This window comes from Canis aureus, chromosome 15 (genome assembly GCF_053574225.1).
Source record: "Canis aureus isolate CA01 chromosome 15, VMU_Caureus_v.1.0, whole genome shotgun sequence".
NCBI classification, from domain to species: domain Eukaryota; kingdom Metazoa; phylum Chordata; class Mammalia; order Carnivora; family Canidae; genus Canis; species Canis aureus.
Genome location: NC_135625.1, coordinates 59,518,466 through 59,542,956, shown reverse-complemented (window position 1 = coordinate 59,542,956; position 24,491 = coordinate 59,518,466). Strand labels below are relative to the sequence as shown.

At 51.9% G+C, this 24,491-nt stretch overlaps 2 protein-coding genes across 4 annotated transcripts in view; one reads left to right on the top strand and one right to left on the bottom strand.

The window, feature by feature from the left end:
* The window catches only part of PARP12 (poly(ADP-ribose) polymerase family member 12), a 38,890-nt gene extending 36,282 nt beyond the window's left edge, over positions 1-2,608 (top strand). Inside the window, exons 11-12 of the mRNA XM_077850138.1 lie at positions 142-293; positions 1,486-2,608. Of these exons, the coding sequence (XP_077706264.1) occupies positions 142-293; positions 1,486-1,811 (478 nt within the window). The 3' untranslated portion in view covers positions 1,812-2,608. The remainder of the gene's footprint in view (positions 1-141; positions 294-1,485) is intronic.
* Positions 2,609-5,289: 2,681 nt separating this feature from the next.
* The window catches only part of TBXAS1 (thromboxane A synthase 1), a 162,199-nt gene continuing 142,997 nt past the window's right edge, over positions 5,290-24,491 (bottom strand). For all 3 annotated transcript variants that reach the window (XM_077850141.1, XM_077850142.1, XM_077850139.1), the window contains 4 exons: positions 14,251-14,342; positions 9,726-9,863; positions 7,951-8,113; positions 5,290-5,465 (listed from right to left, as the gene is read on the bottom strand). In XM_077850141.1, coding sequence (XP_077706267.1) covers positions 5,391-5,465; positions 7,951-8,113; positions 9,726-9,863; positions 14,251-14,342 — 468 coding nt within the window. In that variant the 3' untranslated portion in view covers positions 5,290-5,390. The remainder of the gene's footprint in view (positions 5,466-7,950; positions 8,114-9,725; positions 9,864-14,250; positions 14,343-24,491) is intronic.

Here is a 24,491-nt window from a genome sequence, read left to right as displayed (position 1 = left end):
CCCATGCCCTGGCGCCTGCCTGGTCTCATGGGCCCGGACTCCTGATGTTTCTAATAAAATGTGTTTTCCTGGGTCGAGTGGCCTATATTTGGCAGCAGGCACTCTCTGCCTCCAACGTACATTCCTCTCCCATGATTCTAGGCAAAAAGGGCAAATGCAGAAGAGAAATGGAGGGAAGATGGTAGATGAGCGGCAGCTCTTCCACGGCACTAGTGCCAGTTTCGTCGATGCCATCTGCCAGCAGAACTTTGACTGGAGGGTCTGTGGTCTTCATGGCACTTCCTACGGCAAGGGTAAGGGCAAAGGTGACCCCACTGGCAGAACCTGGCTTTACTCTTTTAGAGCAAATTGATGGAGGGCATGGGGGAACCAGCATGAGTTGATGAGCTGGGTCAAACTCAGTGAGTGAGGACCCCTGGCCCTCGCGGGGGGGGGGGGGGGGCGCCTAGCCGGTGGCCCCCTTACTCCTCTGTGTGCAGCCAGGAGCCTTACCCAAGGTTGGAGAAGGGTTTTGTGTCCCTGTGGAGTAGAGGCCCTGGAGATGGTGAGCATGAGTCAGGGGAGGAGACCAGGTGCCTTCCCAGCCCCGAGCCTGGCCCCAGGCTGTTGCCTGCTTGATCATTAGGATGAGAATCTGAATACTTGAGGGACGCTTGTGTCCATGTCATTCCAGCCATAATGGGAGTTCTCTATTTTCCTGTGTTATTTTTAAACTTTATTTGGAAATAATTTCAAACCCGGGGAAGTCTCCAGAATAATATTTTTAAAACTCCTACATAAATTTTACTTAGATTCATCAGCTTAACATTGTGCCGCATTGGCTTTATTTCTTCTGACTCATTTGCAAGTAAGTAGGTGGCATAGGTCCTGCTCTTTCCCCCTTGAGCACCTCCTAAGAACAAGGACATTCTTTGCCGTAACCATGACATGGTTGCTAAATTGAAGCATCTTGTGGTACTGTCATCAGCAGCCCCCCTCTGACTCTATCACTTGTCCATCAGTCAGCCTGAATCAGGTGTGGCAACAGCTGTGGGGGCGGGATGGACAGAAGCCAGTGGTGGGTCGTATTTCTGCATATGTGTATGTGGCAGTCTCTGATGCAGGTTCCTGTTTGCTGAGCTTCAGAAATCTCTGCTAGGCTGCCAGTGGCTACGGTTCCATGTATGGGATCTTGTTACCTTTCTGCACCAACCCCATGAGGCTGGCATGACAGCCCCATTTTAGAGCTGAGGAGACTGAGGTTTAGGGGCTAAGTAGTGATGTGCCCAGGGGACCCTTAGGATTTGAGAGAGGCAGAACCTGAGTTTTCTGTCTCAGAGTTAGGTGATTCCCCCTAATGCCCTTCGTGAGGGAAGAGACTAGGAAAGAGGGAGGACAGGGAGATAGGAATGTCTCCTGGTTGACAGGACACCTGAGCCTCCCCTGCCAGGCTGCGGGCTGTGCCCCCCAAAACCCCACTGAGCCCACACGTGTCCTTCCTTGCAGGGAGCTACTTCGCCCGAGACGCAGCTTATTCCCACCACTACAGCAAATCCGACACCAAGTCCCACACGATGTTCCTGGCCCGGGTGCTGGTCGGGGAGTTCATCCGAGGCAACGCCTCCTTCGTCCGCCCCCCGGCCAAGGAGGGCCTTGGCAACAACTTCTATGACAGCTGCGTGAACAGCATGTCGGACCCCTCCATCTTCGTGATCTTTGAGAAGCACCAGGTCTACCCGGAGTACGTGATCCAATATGCCAGCTCCAACAAGCCCACGACGGGGACCTCCACCCTCTTCTCCTTGGCGTCTTTCTTTAGCAGCCGGCAGTGAGCACACAAGGGTGTTTTAGGTGCCTTTCAGGCATGTCTTCCTTGGCGTTGCTATTTGGGAAGGGTTTTTTTTTTTTTTTTTTTTAACAAAAACTTTTAATGAACTGTTCATTTAACGTTGACTTCCTGATGAAGTTACAGTCTTAATCTCACTAATAATGGTTCGGTTTTAAGCCACTTTTGGGCTCATTAGTAGACTAACCAGAAGTGATTATAGGTGGGCCTGTTACTGCTTTTTACTAGTGGGTTAAAGTTTTATTATTTACACTCTGTCGACTTTGCAGCTGATTGGCACCAGGCACAGAGTTTCCAGGTACTATTTTATGGATTGATTTTAAATTTAACTTTCTGTCTCTGCAGTGAGTAATTTGGTTTTTCAGGGTCTCAGTGGCATCTTGTTTAATTTTTTCTCAAAATGACATAGTAGCCATCATCAGTCCAGGAGGTAGTCACTCTGTTGCTCTGGCTTTAATCCAGGCACCCCTTCTTCTCCTGGGCTCCTGCCCTTGGAACTGGCCCATCTATCGTGGTGTTAGAGCAAGTGGCTACTGTGTGGTATCACTGTGGCCCTGTCAGTTTCCCTTTGTCCTGGAGGGGTCAGCATCACTTAGTGGAAGGTGACATGGATGAGGGGCTGCCCCCAGGGATCCCCAGGGCTCTGCCCACGAATGCCCATTCCCACATCTCCTAAGCACACTGGATACCCTCTAAATATGGGTTTTCTGTTCCTGTGAGATTTGGATACCTGTGCTGCAAATGTCACAATGGAGTATGGAAATAAAAGAATATTTATCTGAAGTGCACGACACCAAAGCTCATTCTTCAGCGTCTATCGAGCACCTGCTGGGTAGAGGCACTTCTCTGGGTGTTGGGCTATAACAGAGCCCCCATTACTGCCCTTGGGGGCTGTGTGTGGACTTATCCTGAAGCTGATGAGCCTGAAGGTTCAGGGCCTCTCACTTGCCGGGGCACCTTCCACAACCCTAGCAGGGGCCCTAACTATATGGCCACATGGTCTTACATCTCTGTTATATTTGCAAAAGTTACATATTTATTTTTTTTATTCCCCACCCAACCCCTGTAGTTCCAAGTTCCGCAAAACCCAGATTCACTACTGAGCAGAGGGTGTTGTGGACATGGAGGGGTGGGTGCATCCTGTGCGTCTTTCACTCACTCACAGCAGTTGATGGGAGTCTCTCTGGGCACTGGCGGGCTCTGCTCTGGGGGAGGAGGAGCTGGCAGGGCAGCTCTGTGTCTTGAGGTGGCTGTACTGTTTGGTCTCTGGGTTCAGTCCTCAGCAGTGGGCTGTCCCTCCTCCCCTACACCCTTCTTGCCCACCCCCACCTTCCTAATACAGTGTGTCCACTCCACGTGATGCCTCTGCTTCTGTCACTTTATCCTGGAGTTCTCAGATCCAAGGCTGTTGAGTTTTTCCATCTCTGGACCAGGGTTAGGGGGTACCCTGGAACCTTACCCAGGTCAGCTAGTCAAGGCAGAGAGGAACTGAATTATATGACCAAAAAAATGCAGCAACAACAGTACTACCTTAACCACCTGCAGGGCCGGTCACCTCATTGTATGTACATGGTAGGATTTTTCAGAGGCCCCAAGATATTTCCACCATACCCTGACTGATGCTGAAATTTTATTTTCGATTTGAGTCCCGGTCCTACTACAGTGGAGGTGGGGGGCCAGAGGAGTGTCAGGGAGAATCGTTAAGTCAGATGCTTGCCTGCTGAGTCTTACATGGACCTGATCCCCTGCTCATTAACTATCTGGCTGCTGGGAGCTGAGTGGTGGGCAGCAGGGATGGTCCAGTGGGGAGTGTGGGTGGGAAAAATGGTTGGAGAAGCCTGGTGTGGAGGTGATCACATGCTCCAGAAAAGGCAGTTGAGCTAGAAGACTGCAGAGGCGCTGGATTTGCTCACCTTTCAGAAGGCAAGCCAGAAGGAATACCAACTTGGACCTGAAATTTGAGAGGGCCGGGGTCCATGTGGCCAGGCTGTGGCCTGGGAGGGGGTGGGCACTGTGATGGGAAGAAGTCAAAATGACGGTAACTCTCTCGGTGCAAAGAGGCGGTGGGACCCACGGCAAGTGTGTGAATGACTAGTCCTGAGGACCTGATTGGGATCCAGCTAAAGGGTCCTGTGGAGGGCCCAATCCATGCCATTTCCTGCCCCCATGGTAGCTGGTGTTGTGTATCGATGGTGGCATTTCGGGAGAACTGGGGATTGTGGCTTGAAAGAGCAGTGGGGCCAAGCCCAGCAATTCTAGGACAGTAGGAAGCCTCGCTGCTGTGTCTGAAGATGGTAGGCACCTGGACCGGAAAGTGAGGGCAACCAATGGAGCTGACAGGCCGGGGGGTGCTGGGCACAGGCTGTGCTCTGAGGAGGGAGCCAGGTGCTCAACTGGGCCCTTCTGCAGGATGAGGCTCTGCGATGGCCACAGAGGGTCAGGGACGGAGAGACAGGCAGAGCCATCAGGAAGGGCAGATGGCTCACCAGGAATGGGAATGTGTGACTTTCTCACACATTGAGTGTGAGTGTGAGCCCCAGGGTCAGACATCTAGAAAGGGCTGGGTCGCAGAGAGGAGCAGTGGTGACAGCAGGGGTGCAGAGAGAGCTGTGTGATGGGCTGGCCGGGCAGCTAGAGCTGGGACTGTGCTGGAGTCGAGGCTGCCTTCTTGCCTCCAGGGAAGCCCGAAAGTGAGAAGTGGGCTCTCCAGAAGAGGACGTTCGGGGAGCCCGGGGTGTTCCGGGCTGCAATGGGAGAGGGCCCAACGGCAGAGGCAGCATCCACAGCCACGGATACGTGGGACCCTCTTGAGCCAGCTCTCCTGAAACAGCCTAAAGGCAGGTCAGCCTCTGGGAGCCGCGCTCACAAACTCCTGCCCAAGATGCCATCTACAGGACACCTAGCCCTTCCGCGCTGCTCAGGTGGTGCATAGAGGACGGGGCTCTGACCCTGGTCCGCTGCTCTGTTTTCCAGATGAGGACACGGAGGCACAGGGACGTGGGATGACCAGCAGCCCCAACCACACGCAACTCGTGGCAGATGTGGGCTTCAACTTGTGGGCTCTTCATTGAATTTTAACTTCTCAGCAACACGATAGTTATAATACATTCACTTCTATATTTTGACACTTTGATCAAAATTAAGAGAAGTCACAATGTTAGTATTTCCTACGTAGGAAAATCAAAGCATTAGGAAGCTTCTGAGCCATTGTTGAAGCTGGGCTTCCAATAAATGTCCTTTTTTTAAGTCAAATGCCACAAGTGCACCAGGGGCTGGTGCCATCAGGGCAGCTCACTGAGTGTCCCCGTGTCCCTCTGCCCTGTAGGTTCCTTCTTCCATCCTGAGGCCAGGACTTCCTTCCTTCCTTCCTCATTTTGACAAAATTACATTTTTGCTTATTTACCAGCAATCTCTGATTGAGCGAGGTGGATCAGCGGCTCATATATCATCAGCAGAGTCAAAACTAAGTGCAACAAACATTTATTAAGTATTTGCATGTCAGGCACCCTTTCAATGGTTTCCGTGATATTTTCCCCCAAATCTGAGTTCCCACATGAAGCTTTTGTCAGCGGGAGACAATCTTGATGTAGATGCCATTCTTTGGACCTAGGGCAGATTTGGAGTCTAGCTGCAGTGGTACCTGAAAGAGAGATGAAGAGATGGCTTACGGCTAACCGCACCTATGGGAAAACTCTGGAACTGGGCCTGAAGCAGGGTTTGGAGATGAGGGACAGCAATACTGAGTGAGCAAAGCAGCCTCCCTGGCAGGGCCTTGAGAAGCCAGCAAAATTGTGTCTCGGGGACACTGGGTGCTGGGTCCCCAGCAGCACCCTGGTGCTTGACCCTCTTTCCCAAGTTAATAAAATACTGCGGTGAGTAAGGTCCTCATTTGTCCTCCCAAGAAGCCTGCGTAGGAGGTAGTAGCAGCTCACTTTGCACGTGAAGGAATGGAGGTTCAGAGAGGCCAAGCAACTTGCCTGAGGTCACATGACTGGAAAGTGAAGGGTAAATCCTCAAACTCTCTCACCTCTTCTCATCTCACTCCCCAGTGCCCTAGCAGTAACTGAGCAGCGCCCCCTTCTTTCCAAGGGGCTTTGGGAGAGTGGCTGTCTCCTTCTCACGTGTGGTGTGGTCTAGCCTCACCGCCATTCAGAAAGCTTTCCTCATGTCCAATTTACAAGGCAGATTGATGGTGGACTGGGGACTTGGAAGAAAAGCCAGAGAAGTACTCAAGAAGCAGGGTGTCCCCTTGCGCCCTGTGTAAAACGATGGTTCAGTGGTTAATGTGAATCCTTTAAGGGGATGAAGAATCACCCTGCCTTAGTGCTGGGGCCTTGGTGGGCTTTTCAGATGTCTTTGAGGGGAGACAAGTTATATGACCAAGAAACAAGATGAACTAAACTTGCGTTATCCCGTGGGGGTAGCCAGCCAGTAACACATGTGGCAACCGAGTACTAGAAATATGGTTAGTGCAAATGAGGGGCTGAATTTTGTATTTTTTATTTTTAAAGATTTTATTTATTCATGAGAGACACAGAGAGAGAGGCAGAGACACAGGCAGAGGGAGAAGCAGGCTCCCCGAAGGGAGCCCGACGCGGGACTCGATCCCGGGACTCCAGGATCACACCCTGGGCCAAATGTAGGTGCTAAACCACTGAGCCACCCAGGGATCCCCTGAATTTTTTATTTGGTTATCAAAATTTACATTGCCACATGTGACTAGCAGCTAATGTATTAACACCGCTCTAGAAAAACTGGAAGCACCACTGGACTTCCAAAAAGGAGATCAAATGGGGCTAACGAAGTCAGGGAGGGCTTCCTGGAGGAGTGGACACCTGAGCTGGGGCTAGGAATAGGAGAAGCCTTGCGGGCAAGACTTCTCAGGGGCCACCTCGGGATTTGAGGGAACACCAAAGGATTTGGAAGATGGGATTAGTCTGGGGACAGGGAAGTGGGAGGGATGGCATTCCAAGTAGGGACGAGTGCACGCGAAACCCTCCCGGAGTGGGAGGATGGGGCCGAGGATACAAAGTGGGCTCAGACAGGCTCTCTCTAGATCCAGCAGGCTCGGGGACGCATGGCTGGTTCTTTTTTCCTTCTTTTTTTTTTTTTTTTTTTGTATATTTTTGTTTATTGGAGTTCGATTTGAACATGGCTGGTTCTTGAGCTGGGGAATGCCAGGCCTAAGCAGTGTGTTGGGACAATGGTCTGGCTGCTGTCCTGTCTGTCAAGATCAAGGGTAAATGAGACAAACCCAAAAAGAAGTCCTGCACCCGGAGCACCCAAGTCATTTGGGGGCCTGCTCCTCTGTTTGGCTCTGTGGTCCCAACTTGCCCCTGCCTGTCTCCAGCCTTGGACGCCGTCCTGTTTGCAGAGGCAGCGCCACTCTCTGAATCCCACGGTTGACCATTCATCGCTGCGTACTTAGCGCCTGCACCCCGTGCCCTCCCGTCCAGCCGTGGACAGGCACGAAGGGGCACAGTGTTCAGGCCGGAGGGGGAACAGCAGACACTGCCCAGCGGTGGCTGGATGCAGAGGGAGGAGGAAGGCTTGGGGTGCAGAGCGGGCCAGATCGGGTTTGAGCCTGTCTCTTCACTCTCTGGCTAGTCCTGCATTTGCTCCTGAACATTCGCTCAGCGAACGCGTGAGCACCTGCCCCAGAGCCTGGTGCTGGAGGCTCTAGCAGGGAATCCGACAGACGCGCGTTCCTGCCCTCCTCACAGAGCCTGCGGTCCACGTAGGCAAGTGATTTAACCTCTGTGAGCTTTATTTTAGCTCCTCACCCGAAGAATGGGAATAATGAGACCTACCCTGGGGAAATCACCGGCTCGCTTAGCTGAAGAGGGAAGAGCTGCGGCCTTGCAGGCCCAGCTTCGCTGTACAGAGACCGTCAATCGTAGTAACAGGAACACAGCCTTGGGTTACGTGCTGGGCTCACCCCCGAGCACTTGTGCGGACCCATTTAATCCTCACGCAGCAGGAACAGGGAGAAGGGGTTCTTGTTATCAGCCCCCTAAACACTCGTCAAGAAACTGAGTTCAAGAACTCCACCGGGAGAGCCGGGGTGAGCACCCCACCCAGCCCCCCACCCCGCACCCTGGCGCCCGGAGCAGCCAGGGGCTCACCTGCGTCTCCGGGCAGGCCTCGAACCGGAACTGGTGCAGGACCTGCAGCAGCGTCAGCTTGACCTCCAGCAGCCCCAGCCGCACCCCGAGGCAGCTCCGGGGGCCCGCGCCGAACGGCAGGTAGGTGAAGGGTTGCTGTCGTCGCTGCGCCTCGGCCTTGAACCTGCGGGGTCACGCGGTCAGGGTGGGCCGGGGACACCCACCTCCCTTCCCGGGGCCTGGTCAGCCACTGCTGTGGCCCAGGGACCCTTTCATCGGAGGCCACATTCCTGGCAAGTGGGCCTGAACCCCACTGCGCTCAACAGAATCTGTTGTCCCATGGCCTTGTCCCTGGGGCCCTGGAGCTGGTGGCCGCTGATCCCCGAGCTTCAGTCCTGCCCTCTCCTCTGTGTCCCAAAGCCCTAGGGGCACTGCTGATGCAAAAGAATCACGGCGGGCGGGTGGGGGGCGAGCATGGGTGGCTCCATAGGCTAAGGTCTGCCTTCCGCTCAGGTCATGATCTCAGGGGCCCCGGATGGGGTCCCCCATCAAACTCCCTGCTCAGCCGGGAGCCTGCCTCTCCCTCTGCCCCTCCCCCTGCTCATGCTCTCTCTCAAATGAATAACATCTTAAAAATAATACAAAACTGAATCACCTGGAAGGCCCACTGGGCCCTCCCCTTAAGAACTGATTGCTGGTGAATCTGAAGGCTCCTGAGGATCCACCAGGATGAAAGTCTTCAGAAACCACACCCCTCACCTGGGCCTGTGGCTTCAGTCCCCACGAGCCAGCGGAGGGCAGCAGCCACCACCAGCTTCCTGCGCAGGTTCCCTGGGCACCGGCCCTCCCAGGAGGCCGTGTCCCGTGTCCCGCCGGGTTATCCGCCGTTGCCGCACTGGGCGGCTGTCTCCCCTGCCCACACTTGCCTCCCTGGTCCAAGCGGTGACACTGGGGCCCCTGGGGCTTTCTCTGTTCCAACCGCTGCAGAAAGTCTACCTGCTACCGAATAGCGTGTGCCCCGTGTGTCCTGGGACAGTAGCACTAGGGGTCCGCCACCGTTTCGTAGTGACCAGCTGGCTTCAGCGGCAGCCCTGGCACCTGACAGTCACTGTGCTCCCAGAGCTGCTGCGGGCAGGGTATCAATTATCCAGGTGCAGCTGCCCCGCGATGGGGGGCGGGGCAGGGGGGGAGAGTCGTGGCCTCTTTCCTCAGGAAGTTGGAAGGCCCACAAGTGGACACAGTGTCCACTTGCCAGGTCACACCAGGAAGGGGTGTCCATCGTTTGGGTGAGGACGGTCTGGCCTCCTGCTCAGACATTTTCAATCTGGGAGCCTAGAACCAAACCCCAAGTAGGGGGCAGGGGCGTGGGGAGCCAGGCTAGCATGTTAGCACAGCTGGATCCCATGAATTCAGGGAGAAATTTCGTTAATTACACTTGTTTTGGAACAAGCTCCGATTATTATTATTTTTTTAAGGACATGATGTTTTGTTATTTTCCAGCGCACGCCTGAAATAGGATCCCGTGTCCTGTTTCTTGGCTGGGACACAGGACGCCCAGCTGAAGTTGCCTTGTTGCTTGCACGCCGGGCTGCCGAAATGCTAAATCTCTGGATTCTCTCTGGGGCCTTAAAGACGGTGCAGTTATTTCCTTTGGCAGTCCTGTCTCTCAGATGTCTGATTGCTAGGACTTTTAACGGTTTGGGGACAACTTTGCTACATCTTTGTCTCCCCTTGGCCACCTCCAAGTGCCTCCCACTTGCGTCCCTCTCGGGCCCACTGTGGGGGACAGAGCTCACCTCTCGGGGTTGAAGGTCTCCGGTTGTGGCCAGTACTCAGGGTCACGGTGCAGGGCGCCCACGGCCACCTCCACCACGGCGCCCGCGGGGATGCGCTGTCCCCGCACCTCGCAGTCCCGCGCCGCCTCCCGTGTGAACCTATGGGGACACGTCGGTCACCCCTGCCTTGATGGCCAGCGGCAATGAGGAGAGTGTAGGGGAGACGGGGACAGGAGGCCGGGCCCTCTGGCAGGGGCGACCAGGATGGTTTCCACCCCCTGCCCTTGGCGCCCTACTGCTCCCGACCCTGCAGCCTCTAGACTCCTTAGACTCATTCGGCCTTGGATGAAATGCCGTCACGCATGAAGCCCGAAGAGCTTGTCTCAGGCCTGGTTAGGGGGGCACAGGTACCTCCCAAGGGCTTCTTCCTGTGGGGGCACTTGCGGGTCATTCCCCAGCCACGCTTTCCCCTCGTCTGCCATTCGTGGCCAAGCCCCTTCACATTGCCCTGGCCCAGCGGGCGCCTGGGGGCTCCGTCGGTGGAGCGTCGCCTTCAGCTCCCGGCACCATCCTGGAGTCCGGGCATCAAGCCCAGCACTGGGCTCCCTGCTGAGCAGGGAGTCTGCTTCTCCCTCTCCTTCTGCCTCTCCCTCTGCTTCTCCTTCTCCCTCTGCTTCTCCTTCTCCCTCTCCCTCTGCTCCTTCTCCCTCTGCTTCTCCTTCTCCCTCTGCTTCTCCCTCTCCCTCTGCTTCTCCTTCATTCTCCCTCTGCTTCTCCTTCTCTTTCATTCTCCCTCTGCATCTCCCTCTCTCTCTGCTTCTCCCTCTCCCTCTGCTTCTCCTTCTCCTTCTCCCTCTGCTTCTCCTTCTCCCTCTGCTTCTCTCTCTCCCTCTTCCTCTGCTCCTCTCCCAGCTCGTTCTCTGTCTCGAATAAATAAAAATATAAAATAAATAAATTGCCTGGCCCCTGATCTCCATTCACTGTCTACACCACCATGGATAACTTCTACTAGAGGGGAAAACTTCTGGTCAGATTGTTTACTAAGCGCCACGGCACAATCCCATTTACATTGTATTTTTAAGAGCTAGACCACAGATGTTTGCATATAAACATAAAATTTCTGGAAGAATACTTGAACTTCAGCCATGATATCTTCCAAGGGACTGGGGTGGAGGATGGCAGGGGGCCAGAAGTGCCAACAGTTCTCTGGATCCTTCTGTATTATTTAGGTTTTTTGGTTTTTGATTTTTTTAAAGTATAAGCATATTATTTTTGTGATACAGATAATTACTTTAAAATGAAAAACTATCTATACTGGCTTTTATTTCAGATTGTAGAACTGGACTTTCCTAAATATTGTAGGGGAGATAAAATTATTATACTAATTATCATTATATTTTACTCTCGCTTATAAAATAAATTAAGAGTAACCCGAGGCTCCTTGAAGCATTCGTCACTTGGTTAGGAGCCTTTAATGTAACAGGAGAGGCCAGGCCTGGGGGACCCCCATTCGGTCTTAAGCTACCAATGCAATTAACATGTGCTTGGAGCTGGTGGCAAAACGCCGGTGCTCAAATCAGAGCAAGCAGGTGGGGGTCTCTGATGTCCACAGCCTCGGTTCTAAAGGGTCAAACTAGGCTATACCGTGACATCCTTTTCTTTTTCATCTTTACTGGGAAAATATCCTGGACCAGGATCCAAGACCCCCTAGAAGCCAGAAAATAAGCTTTCCCTTCTGTATGTAGTGGGGCCTCCTGTCTCGCTAGGCTAGGCCATAGATAAGGATAGAAAAATCTGCTGGATTATACCATTTAGAATCCTGGATTCACACTGATAACACTTCAACAAGAGTTGGGATGTTTTCCACAGGGGCCGTTCTGAGCTTTTGTGTGGATAATGGTTATCTGTCAAGGTGTGTCAGGGCTTGGAAAAAGCCAATGCACTTTTCTGAGATTAAAATAGTAAAGAAAAATAAATACGGTTCGCCATTCTCTCTGTATTCACCCCGAAATCTGTTGCCTGGACCGAAGTGAATTGGCCTCTCATTTGGCTGAGAATAACGATGGCTTGCAGAGAGAAGTCAGCAGAGCTGATATGGCTAAAAATTCTGGTGGAGTAGGTACAGAGGAAGGTGAGGTCCAGGAGATCACGGCTTGCCCAGGATTGGAGCCGGCTGGAAGCTGGCCATTCGCCTGGAAGGCGGGCCTTCCTCTCTGCACCTCACACCTTGCATGACAACCACTTAGAGTGTCCGGCTTTTCAGATGTTCTGTCCACTGTCAGTGCACCCTGGGGGTGGGCCGAGCAGACGCTGGGTGCCCACTGAACACACGGGAAGCAGAAGCACGGAGCAGCTCAGAACATACCCAAGATCACACAGCAAACTAAGGGCATGGATGTGAGGACCGTCATGGCTTTCTGTCAAAATTTGTTCTGTGATGATGGAGGCCTGGCACTGCATGTGATTTTTACGAGGGGATCGACCGGTTCATCCGAATTCCCTAGTTTCTGGCCTGCCTTGGAGTGGGACCAGCAGCCCCTGGCTTCCCAGAGCAATGCCTTCGCCAGCTGCCTTTTACACGGTACTGTTGATAAAGGGTCACGGGGAGAATCGATCAGAGCATTTTGGTGTCGTAGAGCCTATTCATATTCACTTTGTCACTCAACACATCCTCTCGACCAGGTCTCCTGCGATGAGTTCTTGATTGGGTTTAGATCCAGGAAATGACATGTCTTTGATCACTTTATAGACTTTCCTCTTGCTAGAGAACACGACTGTTCAACTCTGCTGGTTTTCCTCTCTGGCAGGAGCCTCTGCAACCGAGTGGGGACCTGACCCCAGTTATCAGCCCTCTCTGGGGTCCTGTAAAGGCTTCTTTCCCCTAGACAGCCTTTGTTCTATCACTGAATGTCTTATTTGGAGCTTCATTTTAATGTGTATAGCAGCTGCCCACAGTTCTCTTGGAAGGAAGCTGGATATAAATCATGAAAAAACAAAGATTGAATGACAGTTTGCTCCATGGCTCCCAAGGAAATCAGAGAAGGCCCGTAGAGTTGGTCTTAATGCCAGGAGAGGCACTAAGAGAGAGCAGCAGCAGCAGGAGAGCAGCAAGGCAGGCTCCGGGGCTGACTGCTCTGAGGGGCAGAAGCCTGTGTACTTGAGGACCACGTGATTTCACACACATCTCCAGAATTCTCTATATTTGTTCTGGGTCTGAACGCTCGCTTTGGACAAGAGCTACAATCACACTCTTGACGATGTTTTTGGCTTGGAATATAATTCTGAGACACCTTCAAAGCATCCACATTTTCTCTTTTTAAAATGGCCAAAGATGGGGCACCTGGGTGGCTCAGTGGTTGAGCATCTGCCTTCAGCCCAAGGGTGATCCTGGGGGTCCTGGGATTGAGTCCCGCATCAGGCTCCCTGCAGGGAGCCAGCTTCTCCCTCTGCCTGTGTCTCTGCCTCTCTCTGTGTGTCTCTCATGAATAAATAAAGTAAAATAAATAAAATAAAATAAAATAAAATAAAATAAAATAAAATAAAATAAAATAAAATAAAATAAAATAAAAAAAAAAATAAAATAAATAAAATAAAATAAAATAAAATAAAATAAAATAAATAAAAAATGGCTAAAGGGACCTCCCTCTGGATTATATGGTATATGAATTCATAGGCATGCAGAGTGGAACTTATGATGTACAGGCTAAATGCTATGTGTTGTTTCTGTTTCTAGAAACTGAAATCTGGCCACTGTTTCCCTCCCTAAGGGCCTGGGGCCCCAAGTTAAGACCCTGTGCTCCATGGACTGCCTCGTTTAGGGGGAGTTGGAAGGAAGCAGAAGACCAGATTCCTGCTCTCCAGGCACTCACAGGTTAGTGTGAGTGGGTGTCCCTGGGTGAAACATTGCAGAGGGGTTGAGAAGTGTCCGAGAATATAATTGAAAGTACAGTCTGTGCAAAGATGCTGGGGGAGGACAGACAAAGTGCCTGGAGCTGTGAGTCTCGGGTTGGACCTCGATGGAAGGGGCCGGGGTGAATTGTTGGGAGAATGAGGAGATGCCTTCCAGGCCTTGAAAGGATCCCCCTGGAGCATCACCTCCAAGGGCAGGAGTTTCATCTGCTGATTTTCCAGTGCTTGGAATAGCATCGGCTTGATAAATAGTTGCCAAATGAACAAATGGATGAACAGACAAGCAGGCAGGGGGACTAGCTGAAGCCGTTCAAGGCTGGGAGGCCAAGGAGATGGGCTTGGGTTGGGGAGGAAGGTCATGTTAAGAAAAGACCAGTGACACTTTGAGAAGCTGGTTAAGGTAGAGGAAAATGAGCCAGACATTGACTGCTGGGGTTACTCTCTGGAAGCTATTGCGCCCCAGTGGATACGGAGAAACCCAGGGCTCAGGCCTCGCCCTCCAGGGACTCGAGTCTGGCATCACACGAAGGGTGACAGACTGATGTCTAGTGAGGATCCTAGATGGTGATGCCAAAGGGGCTTTGGAGGACTGCGGGCTGGGGTGGGGTTGGGGGTGGGGATGGGGAGTGGGGCGTACCTGAAAGCCGGGGGGTAGATCCTCAAGGTCTCCGCAATCACCATGTCCAGGTAGGGCAGGCCTTCCTGGAGGCTGCAGTAGTCAAGGGCCGTCTGGTGATGGTGGTCATGGTGGTGGGGGGGTGTGACAAAGGAAGAAAGTTGAGTTACAGCGAGTCACACAGCCTTTCTGGCTTCTCCATTAGCATTAGAGTCCCGCTCCCGCTTAGCAGACTCGCACATGGAGACGCCGCAAATGCACAGTGTAGGTCGGTGCTCCCTGTGTCCTGGTGTCCCTGTTCCATGGTGCTGTATGTGACCGAGGACGAGCCGGCCCGGCCTGGGACTTGGGGGGTCTTTGAGTGTCACACAGAGAGGTTTGGTTCTAGGGCAGTGGCAGCAGGTGCAGCCGGGAGCATTTCTGGAGCCTGGTGGCTGCGTGTAGCACAGACACGACCTGGGTCAGTCCCCCCGCACCCCGAGAGGCAGCTGCTCCCCCATCTCTCAGATGAGAAAACCGAGCCTCGGAGGGGCAGCCACGGAGGCGGTAACTGGTATGTCATAAAGTTAAGACACGCAGAGTGACATTGCAGCAAAAGAAAAAGAGTCCTGGTAACATACAGGATGAATAGTGACAAAACCCAAAGAGCTCTTATAAATTCGCAAGAAAAGGAACTAGGAACATGGTCAAAAGCTATGAACAGGCGAAGCAGAGAAGGAGAAATAAAGTTGCCATGATGAAAAATATGAATGAAAAGGAGAGTTCGTTACTCACCAGTCAGAGCAGGAGAGGCCAGGAAATGTGGATTAGGTACTAAAGGGCGAAGGTGTAGAGAGGCCTGACCCAGCACCCTGTGTTGGGGGGACCTCAGTGACCCTTGGACTGTGCCCCGGTGGGAGGGGAAGGGACACATGGGACACGAGCTGGGAGCAGGATGTGGGTGGGAGGGTTGGAATGGGGTCATGGAGGCTTATTCGCTGCTCTGCTGGGTTTCCCCGCATCCTCCCTGTCGCCCCGTGTCCTACAGAGCCCGAGTGGTCCCCTGTTTGGTAGGGGACAGCCTCCTTTCTTAACCCCAGATAGCTGCTGATGCAAGAGCAGGCCTCGGCGGGGCATTGCTTTCTTTGACCTCCCCTCCCCGAGCAGCGCAGAGGGCCCGTCCAGGCTGCAGCCCCCAGCTGTCGGTGGATGGCCCCCGGGGGGCCCTGCTCCACCCCCGGGAGCCACTCGGGCCTGCAGCCGGCCACGGGGCTGCCCCCCAGGGTCTAGTGGCTGGCAGGAGGGGGCAGAGCCCCTAAACACGTGTGAGGGCCTGACTCCCCGGCCCACGCAGCATCCCCGTGTGGGGAGAGCCTCCTTGGGGGAGCCTGGGCACCTCTGTTCTCCTTTCTGTGTTTAGTGGTTTGATTTGTGCTTCTTTCTCCTGGCCTGCGAGTCACAAAATACAAATTGTGTCATTTCAGTGATTCTGCATGTGAGTTAAACACTCCGATATTTACATTTGAGACTGGCATTGCCTGGGTGGCTCAGTCGGTTATGCATCTGTCTTTGGCTCAGGTCATGATCCCGGGGTCCGGGGTTCGAGCCCTGCGTTGGGCTCCCTGCTCAGCAGGGAGTCTGCTTCTCCCTCTGCCTCTGCCTGCCGCTCCCCCTGCTTGTGTTCTCTCCCTCCCTCTCTCTGTCATTCTCTGTCAAATAAGTAAACACAATCTTTTTAAAAAAAATAATAAAACTGGCATTGCATGATAGAAAGATGAATGGTAAGATTCATGCTAGAGAAGAAGAAAAAGGGAGAACCTTTTATCTACTGTTGATGGCACTCTCCCCTGCCTTTTGAATGAGGGGCCACATATTTTCATTTTGTATAAAACAATTGCGTGGTTGGCCACGCAGGCCACGGTTGATGTGAGCCTCCGACCCAAGGGCACCTGTCTGGAATTAGGATCGCGTGCAGAGACAGAGAAGCGGGTGGAAAGTGAACACAGGTGAGTCATGAACTGTTGGTGACCATGTTCTGCCTTTGGAGAAGGCTCCCTGGTGTCCCTTAGAGCCTGGTTTCTGCTTGCCACCCTCCGGGATGAGTAGCCTCGTGGGTGGTGGGTGGATCAGTCCTCTCACAGTGTTTTCTCACTTACGGCCTCAGCAAGAGCTACCTCTGTCATCTGCAACCCAAGGAGACGTAACAAACGCAGAAAATGCAAAAAAGAAAAAAAGAAATGGTGGCACTGTGCACCAAAATACAGAACTATATCTCAAAGAGAAACCAGGTCTGGAAGCAGCGTCCCTAACAGTAGATGGTATCGGTTTCCCAAACAGAATTTGTGATTTGGAAGCTCTCAGCATTTATTAGAGAAATAAAACTTTTGAAAGCAGCCTAGGGGAATTGGATATTATAAAGTCAAAGGGTTCGTGTATTCTTTCTCTGGATGAGCTTTCTCCTGTGCTTCTAAGCTTTTGGCTCGAGATCCACATGCAAATATCAGCTTGGTCCAGTGGTTCTCAAGGTGGCTGAACATTAGAGGCAGTGGGGTGGCTTTTAATGTCTAAGGATGGTTGGGCCTTGCCCCCCAGGATTCGACTGTGGGTGTGAAGTGGGGCCTGGGCACCAGCTCTCCCATCCCACTCGGCCACTGGCCACTGTAGTGTGAGCCCCAGGGAGAGACCACTCACTGCATTAGCCCTTCGGTCATCTACCCGTGATCCCTCCCGTGGGAGGAGTGGGCAGATGTGGCGGAGGGAGGCTCACGCTTGCACATTTTAATCAAACCCAGGTGAAGCAATGAAATTCAAGTCTCTGTCCCATTGACAGACCAGTCCACCCATCTGGACCTTTGCCTGGACCTAGTTAGTTCTTTCGGGAAAATCAGGGATAAAGGGGTCCTGCACCAGTCCTGCCAGCAGAGGGCAGCAAGTGTATGGCAAATGGGGGACTCCCCGGTGACGCTGGGCCCCTGCTCAGAATCACAAATTAGACCCAAAAAAGACTTGGGAATCATGCATGCATCCAAATTCTTCATTATAGAGATAAGAAAAATGAGACCCAGAGAGGAAAGCCTTCGAAACCAAAAGCACATAGCTAGAACGTGAAGCAGAAAACCCATGTTTTAATTCAGCAATCCCACCCCGAACCCCTGCTGCCTGGCAGGTGCCCGGCTAGGTGCTGAGGATCCCCAAACGAGCAAGTCTTGGATCTCTGGGGAAGCAGACTTCTAAGCTAATCATTATCCTGAATGCAGAACATGTTCTAGAATGGACTTGGGAGGACCAGGATACAGTTCTGAAAACTCATTCATTCAGGCGCCTGGGTGGCTCAGTGGTTGAGCGTCTGCCTTCGGCTCAGGTTGTGATCCCAGGGTCCTGGGATCGAGTCCCACATCTGGCTCCTTGCAGGGAGCCTGCTTCTCCCTCTGCCTGTGTCTCTGCCTCTCTCTGTGTGTCTCTCATGAATAAATAATTTAAAAAAAAGAATTAATTCATTCATGAATCTTTAGGACACATGCTAAGTTGGTGCCTATGGTGGGCCAGGCCCTGAGTAGGCACAGGGCTCATAACATGCAGACCCTTCCCACCCTCCCAGGACCTCATGGTCTGTCTCAGGATGCGAACCAACAGCAAGGATTAGGGAGTGGTGAGCATGAGACTCTGCGGGAGAAGAAGGCCACACCAGGTGTGCCAGAGAAGGCCACACCTCCCAGACATTCGGGATCAAGGAAGCTGCCAGAAGCAAGGGTTGCCCAAACTGAGATCTTTATGATGAATAAGAAGAAGCCAGTTGAAAAGCAGGTGGGCTTGTTTGGATGTTGGCTCCGACAAACCAGTCTTAAAAAAAAAAAAAAATCCATGAGTCCATCACAGGATCCTGAATCCTGACTGGATATTTGAAACACTTCAGAAATTATGGTTCATTGGTTTTCAGTGTGATGATAGGATGGTGGGCCCGTTTTGGAAAAGAGCCCTTCTGTTTTAAAAAACAGAATGAAATATTTACAGATGATAGGACATCTGGGATGTTTTTTTTAAAAACGTGGAAGTGGGGAAAGGGACAGAAGCAGAGTGGCCGCAGCAGACTCTTGTGGGTGCTGGGTGAGGGGGGCAGAGTTCTCCCAAGTGGCCTTTGAATTTATACAGCTTAAAGTTTTCCTTTGCAAAAAGCTAAAACACCAAATAGAAATGTAAATAACAACAGCGTGTGGAGTCGCCCCATGCACAGACTTGGAGCTGCGCTCAAGAATTAAAAATGGTTCTGCGAGGCTGGCCGAGTGGGAGAGGTGTGGTTTGGAGCCGGATCTTGTAGGACAGTTGGCAGTTTTCCGGGCACAGAAGGCAGAAAGCCCTCCCATGCGGGGCGACCTTTCGGGCTGAGTCAGAAGAAGTGTGGTGGGCGTGGGACCTGGTGGAGGGCTGGCAAGAAATGAAACAGAAAAGGTAGTTATGCTCTACGGGCGCGATGTGTTTTTCTTTGGCATCTAGAAAAAACCCACCCAATGAAAAAATGCTGGTGATGGGGGGTGTGGGGGGAGTGATATAGAATTCACTCTAAGTGAGAAAGGGAAAGGAAGGGTAGCTTAGTCAAGAAAACGTTTTCCCTTGGAAGAAAAGGCTGGCCGGCTCACCCCAAATGTTTGAAATAGCAGCAGCAGCATCGCAGGCAGGAGGCTGGGAGCTGGGAGCTGGGAGCTGGGAACTGGGAGTTGGGAGCTGGGAACTGGGAGCTGGGAACTGGGAGTTGGGAGCTGGGAACTGGGAGCTGGGAACTGGGAGCTGGGGGTTGGGAGCTGGAAGCTGGGAGTTGGGAGCTGGGAACTGGGAACTGGGAGTTGGGAGTTGGGAAGTGGGAGCTGGGAAGTGGGAGCTGGGAGCTGGGAGCTGGGAACTGGGAACTGGGAGCTGGGAGCTGGGAGCTGGGAGCTGGGAGCTGGGAGCTGGGAGCTGGGAGTTGGGAGTTGGGAGCTGGAAGCTGGGAGCTGGGAACTGGGAGTTGGGAGCTGGGAGCTGGGAGCTGGGAGCTGGGAGCCGGGAGCTGAGGCTTCTGGTCCAGTTCCTCCCTTGCTGTGGCCCTTGGTGCTCAGACCCTTGGTGCCCCAAGGGGCACCGGGATGTCAGGAGAACCCAGTGGGGTCTGAGCAGAGTAGACTCTCATTTCAAGCCAGGAAGCACTTTAAGCTTCTGTGTTTCCAGAAGATAACATTAAAAAGCGATCCCGAGGACTCTGACTCCATTGCACGGCCCCGTATTACTCAGAATCAACCTGTCCTGCTGTCCCCAATGCTGGCCATGCCTCAGGGTGCCCACTTGGGGTGTCCCGCCAGGGTCTCGGCCCTGGATGCACCCCAGGCGGCTGTGGCCTGGGGCCAGTTGCCAAGGCAACACCAACAGGTCACCAGATCTGTAAGGTGGGGTCCTGCCCAGCTGGCAGGGCAGGGCAAAGGAGCCGGTAAGGTGACAGGTCTCTGGAAAACATAATGCACCAAATGAGCAGATAATCCTTCCATTTGAATGTATTGGGTGGCAGGGAGCTCACTGTAGCACCGAGCTTTCTGCGGCATGTGTTAAATGACTCTATAAGGATGTGTTAAGGAAGAAAGTGATTTTAAAATCTTATAGAACTTATTTCAGCTGGGACTTATTTCATAAAATAAATAGCTGTGTTCTCAGAAGGTTGAAAATCAATATTAAATATTTATTAATATCCAATAGTGGGAAATGTGGATTAAATAGTAAATATTTGATTACTAACTATTGGGGGAAATATAGAGTAAAACATAAACTGAACCTGTGCCTCATGGGTTACATTTTCAATCCAAATTTTCCAGAAGGTTATTTCCACCTATATTTGATTTTCAGTGGGTAGTAACTTCTCTTATTCTTTCTTTCTTTTTTTTTTTAAAGATTTTTAAATTATTTATTCAAGAGAGACACAGAGAGACAGAGAGAGAGGCAGAGACAGAGACAGAGGGAGAAGCAGGCTCCATGCAGGGAGCCCGATGCGGGACTTGATCCGGCACTCCAGGATCACAACCTGGGCCAAAGGCAGGGCCTAAACCAAGGAGCCACTCATGAGTCCCTCTCTTTTTATTTCTAAGGTCCTCGGTCTCTTTGTCTTTTTATCATACCGCTTAGATCTGTAAACCAATATTTAAATGCAATGGAAAAACCTGATGGTTAAGGGAACTTCATGGAAAATCTATGGATAAATCCTTTTAAATAGGAAATAATACTGCCCTGACCTATTCATGTCCTCTGGCTACATTTAGATTCTTGTGTGCCATTTTCTCGAGAGCTACACACACACACACACACACACACACACGCACACACACACACGCCCCTCCCCTGAGTCACTCACACCTACACATACATCACATGCTGTATGCGTGTGCAGTTAGGACGTGGTGAATTAAGGAGGAACAGAAAACAAAATGTCACTGCTTTCGAAAAGATTTTTTCCTGGAGATTCAGGGACTTAATAGAAAAATTAACGTTTTCTTATTTTGCTAAAGGAAATAGAAGTGGGGGCGGCTTCAGTTTGGTCTTTCCCACGCAGTAGTAACAGCAGCAGCGAACAGGGCTGGTAATGTGGCATTTGTCACCAGATGCAGTGTTACAGAGAGTGAGCTCCATTGTGCCAGCCTTTGCCCTCCAAAAGCAGGGAACGTGACATCCCCAAAGACCCGGCTCTCCGGCTTGGGGCCAGCCAGGGGCCATACAGCCTGTATGAAGGATAAAGATTTCTATTCGCTCTCATTCTCTGGGGAACATAAGATGAGAATATGAAACCAAACCGTGGAAAATGTGGCAACCTTTGCTTTGCCCTTTTGACCACCAGCCCAGAAGAGCCTTTCCCCTCGTGACCAGCCCCGCAGATGAGCACGCAGTCCTGCGGCGAGGCCCGAGCGGGGACCTGGGCTCCTTGCCAACCAGTTCTCTAAACAGAGACACTAACTTGCTGGCTTGAGAGCCCAGGGATGGGCCCACTTGAGCTGGTCCAGGCTGGGGCGAGAAGCAGTGAGGGTCGGATGGATGGAGTGGGCCACGGGACGGGGGGGGGGGGGGTGGGGGGTGGGGGGGGGTGGGGGGGGTGGGGGGGGAGGGGAATCTTCCCATCAATGTCACTGCCTTGCCTAGCCAGTGCCCAGAAAGTTCTGCATCAGAAAGTTCTGCATGCTAATTGAAAGCATTTGGTAGATTTAGATGCAGACATGCGTCCATACCTTAGAGAAAGTAATTAGGAGACTGTGTATGGGATCTATTTACACCCACTTTACAAGAAAGGAGACAGAACCCGTCCACATAAACCTGTGGATTATTCCAGGTGCCCTTGTACTCTGCAGGCCAGGCCATTAAGGGATTAGGTGAGGAGATTGTAATGAAAGAACATAAACCCGCCTACACGTGCGGGCGCGCACACACACACAAACACACACACTAGCCCTCACCACCGAAGGCCCTGGGTTGAGCTTTATTGATGTCCCTGACTTTCAGCAGGAATTCCTGTCTTCAGAGACCTAAGATAACTATAGCGCTCTGCCTCCTGCAATATTTTACTGCGCACAGAGGGACTTTTACATCTGTTGTATCATTTGGTCCTCACGACAACTGCACCGTGCGGTAGGTAGGGCAGTTTTTGCTGCCTACTTTTGTTAGATGAAGAAAACCAAAGATTCAGAGATTCGTGGCTCATCCAAGGTCACACAGGTGGTGAATGGCAGAGTCGGAATGAAATCCAGATCTTCACATTCCAGGACTTGTCCCTCATGCTGTACTGCCTAGGCCTCCCTCCCTCTCCCCTCTCTCCCTCGTCACCCCCCCATCTGCTGTCCTTAGGTACATTTTATGGAAGAATAACATGCATACAGAAAAAAATATCACACAAGCTAAAGCGCAGAGTTCAGTGACTTTTAACAAAGCGAGCACACCTGTGTACCCACGGCCAGCTTGAGACACCAGACATTGCCAGCATGCTGAAGCGCCGCTGTGGTTCCATCCGGTCCCAGGCCCCCCACCAAGGGCAACCACTATCCTGCCTTCTATTTTTTTTTAATTTTTTTAGATTTTATTTATTTATTCATGAGAAACAGAGAGAGAGAGAGAGAGAGAGAGACAGAGACACAGGCAGAGGGAGAAGCTGGGTCTCCAGGATCACACCCTGGACTGAAGTCTGTGCTAAACCGCTGAGCCACTGGGGCTGCCCAACTATCCTACCTTCTAACACAAGAGATTACTCTGCCTTTTAAAAAGCTGTACATAAACAGAATACGCAGGATGTAGGCCTTTGCCCATGCCTGCTTGAGCGTGGTGCTGTGTGTTGGACATCATGGTGTGGCGTGGCGCTGAAGGGCGTCCATTCTCGTGGCGTCCATCCTTTCAACTGTGGCTGGACCTCTGAGTTATCCCAGTTTGGGGCCATTATAAATAAAGCTGAAAATTCTTGTATGTGTTTTGTGGTGGACGTGTGTCCACACGTCTGCTGAGTGTATACCTAGGCATGGATTTGCTGGGTCGTAAGGGAAGAGTATGTTCAGCTTTAGTAGATATTTTGGACAGTTTTACAGATTGGTTGTACCTATTGCCTAAAATTTTAGTGGTGAACCAGCTGAAAAGCAGTTTGTTGACACAAATGCCAGGTCCCTCTATTAATCTCCCTGGGGCTCCATCTGCTTCCTTCCACTTGCCTCCCCAACACGCTGAAACCCAACCACTGTCTCTATTCCAGGAAAGGGTTGAGAGAAGAAATAGTGTATTATTTGGGGAGCAGAGTTATTTATCCCTAGTGGGGGCATATAGAGAAAAGGGGAGGTAGGGACAAACAAGACACATCTAATCCCCTGGTTTTAAAAAATGGTCTCAATTATCAGACATAAGCACATAAGTACTCATAAGCATAAAACACATTCCCAAATCAACTAGAGTCTTTGGATTATCTGCTGTTATGTAATACTCCATTAATAGCCGATTGTATATGATGTTTAAAGAAATAAGCCCCTAAATAAATGACAGTTAGATCACCTAGCTCACCATCTCTGCAGTGGGGAGAGCGGGTTTTGCATTTAATTTGCGGAGAAATTCTTTTTGTTCACTCTCTCTCCACATAGATAGTGAGTATGTCTATGACATGGGTGTGACATGCCCCGAGCAGAGTGTGAGGGCATGGCGGGGGGGGCGGGGGTGCGGCAAGACACAACCCCATACATTCAACTCACTCTGTATTTGGGACACTGTTTACTTGTTTGTTCAGAGATTTGTTACTATGGTAATAGGGAGCCACTGAAGGTTTGATGAGTAGAGGTGACATAATGAAAATGGTATTTTGTGCTCTGACGATGGTATATGAAGACAGTTGGAAGAGCTGGTCAATAGGACAAGAAGATGGGAGATTACTGTAATAGTCCGGGCAGGAGCTCGGAGCTCGGATGACAGTGCAGTGGTCAGAGTGGGCAAGGGGTTGAAAGGGAAGTAGTATGAGCAGTGATTTTCTATCTTGGCTGCTCCCCACTGAGGCTGGAGCCCCACCCCGAAACATTCAGCATCCATTGACGGATTGGTGTGCAGAAGTTGGTAGTATTCCTAAAGCTCCCTGGGAGATTTTCATGTGCAGCCGGATACAGAGTCTTCATAATTTTATTATTTTTTAAAGATTTTGCTTATTTATTCATGAGAGACACACAGAGAGAGGCAGAGACACAGGCCGAGGGAGAAGCAAGCTCCCTGCAGGGAGCCCAATGCGGGACTCGATTCTGGGCCCGGGATCACGCCTTGAGCCCAAGGCTGATGCTCAACTGCTGAGCCACCCAGGCATCCCTGTGTCCCCGTAATTTTAAAGGGAGACTTGCCGGGGGAGGTGAGTCTTCGGATGTAAGGGGGCAGGGAGTGAAGAGATGAAAGTGATCCCTAGGTTTCATTCCCAGGTGGCCGAAAGATAGAAAGAGGTGAGGCTGCCCTTCCAGGAGAGCTCCCCTTTGGCAGGCTTGTGGGGGAGGGACCCCGGGGGGATATGGTGTCTAGCTCAGCCACACAGAGGGAGATGAGTCCCCTGGGATTGGGGTTCAGAAAGGAAAGCCGGGTGCAGAGGCCTGAACTGTAGGGCCGCCCAGGAAAGGAGGCTGAGAGCCTGGAAAGGAAGGGACTCTGGACAGTCTCGGATCTCCCAGACACAGCCACAGAGATTAGGGACCAGGAAAGGACATGGCATCAGTCACCTGAGTGGGGGCGGGAGACCAAAGCCAGCAGCAGGGGGGTTCACCGAGGTGCACAGGAGAGGGGAT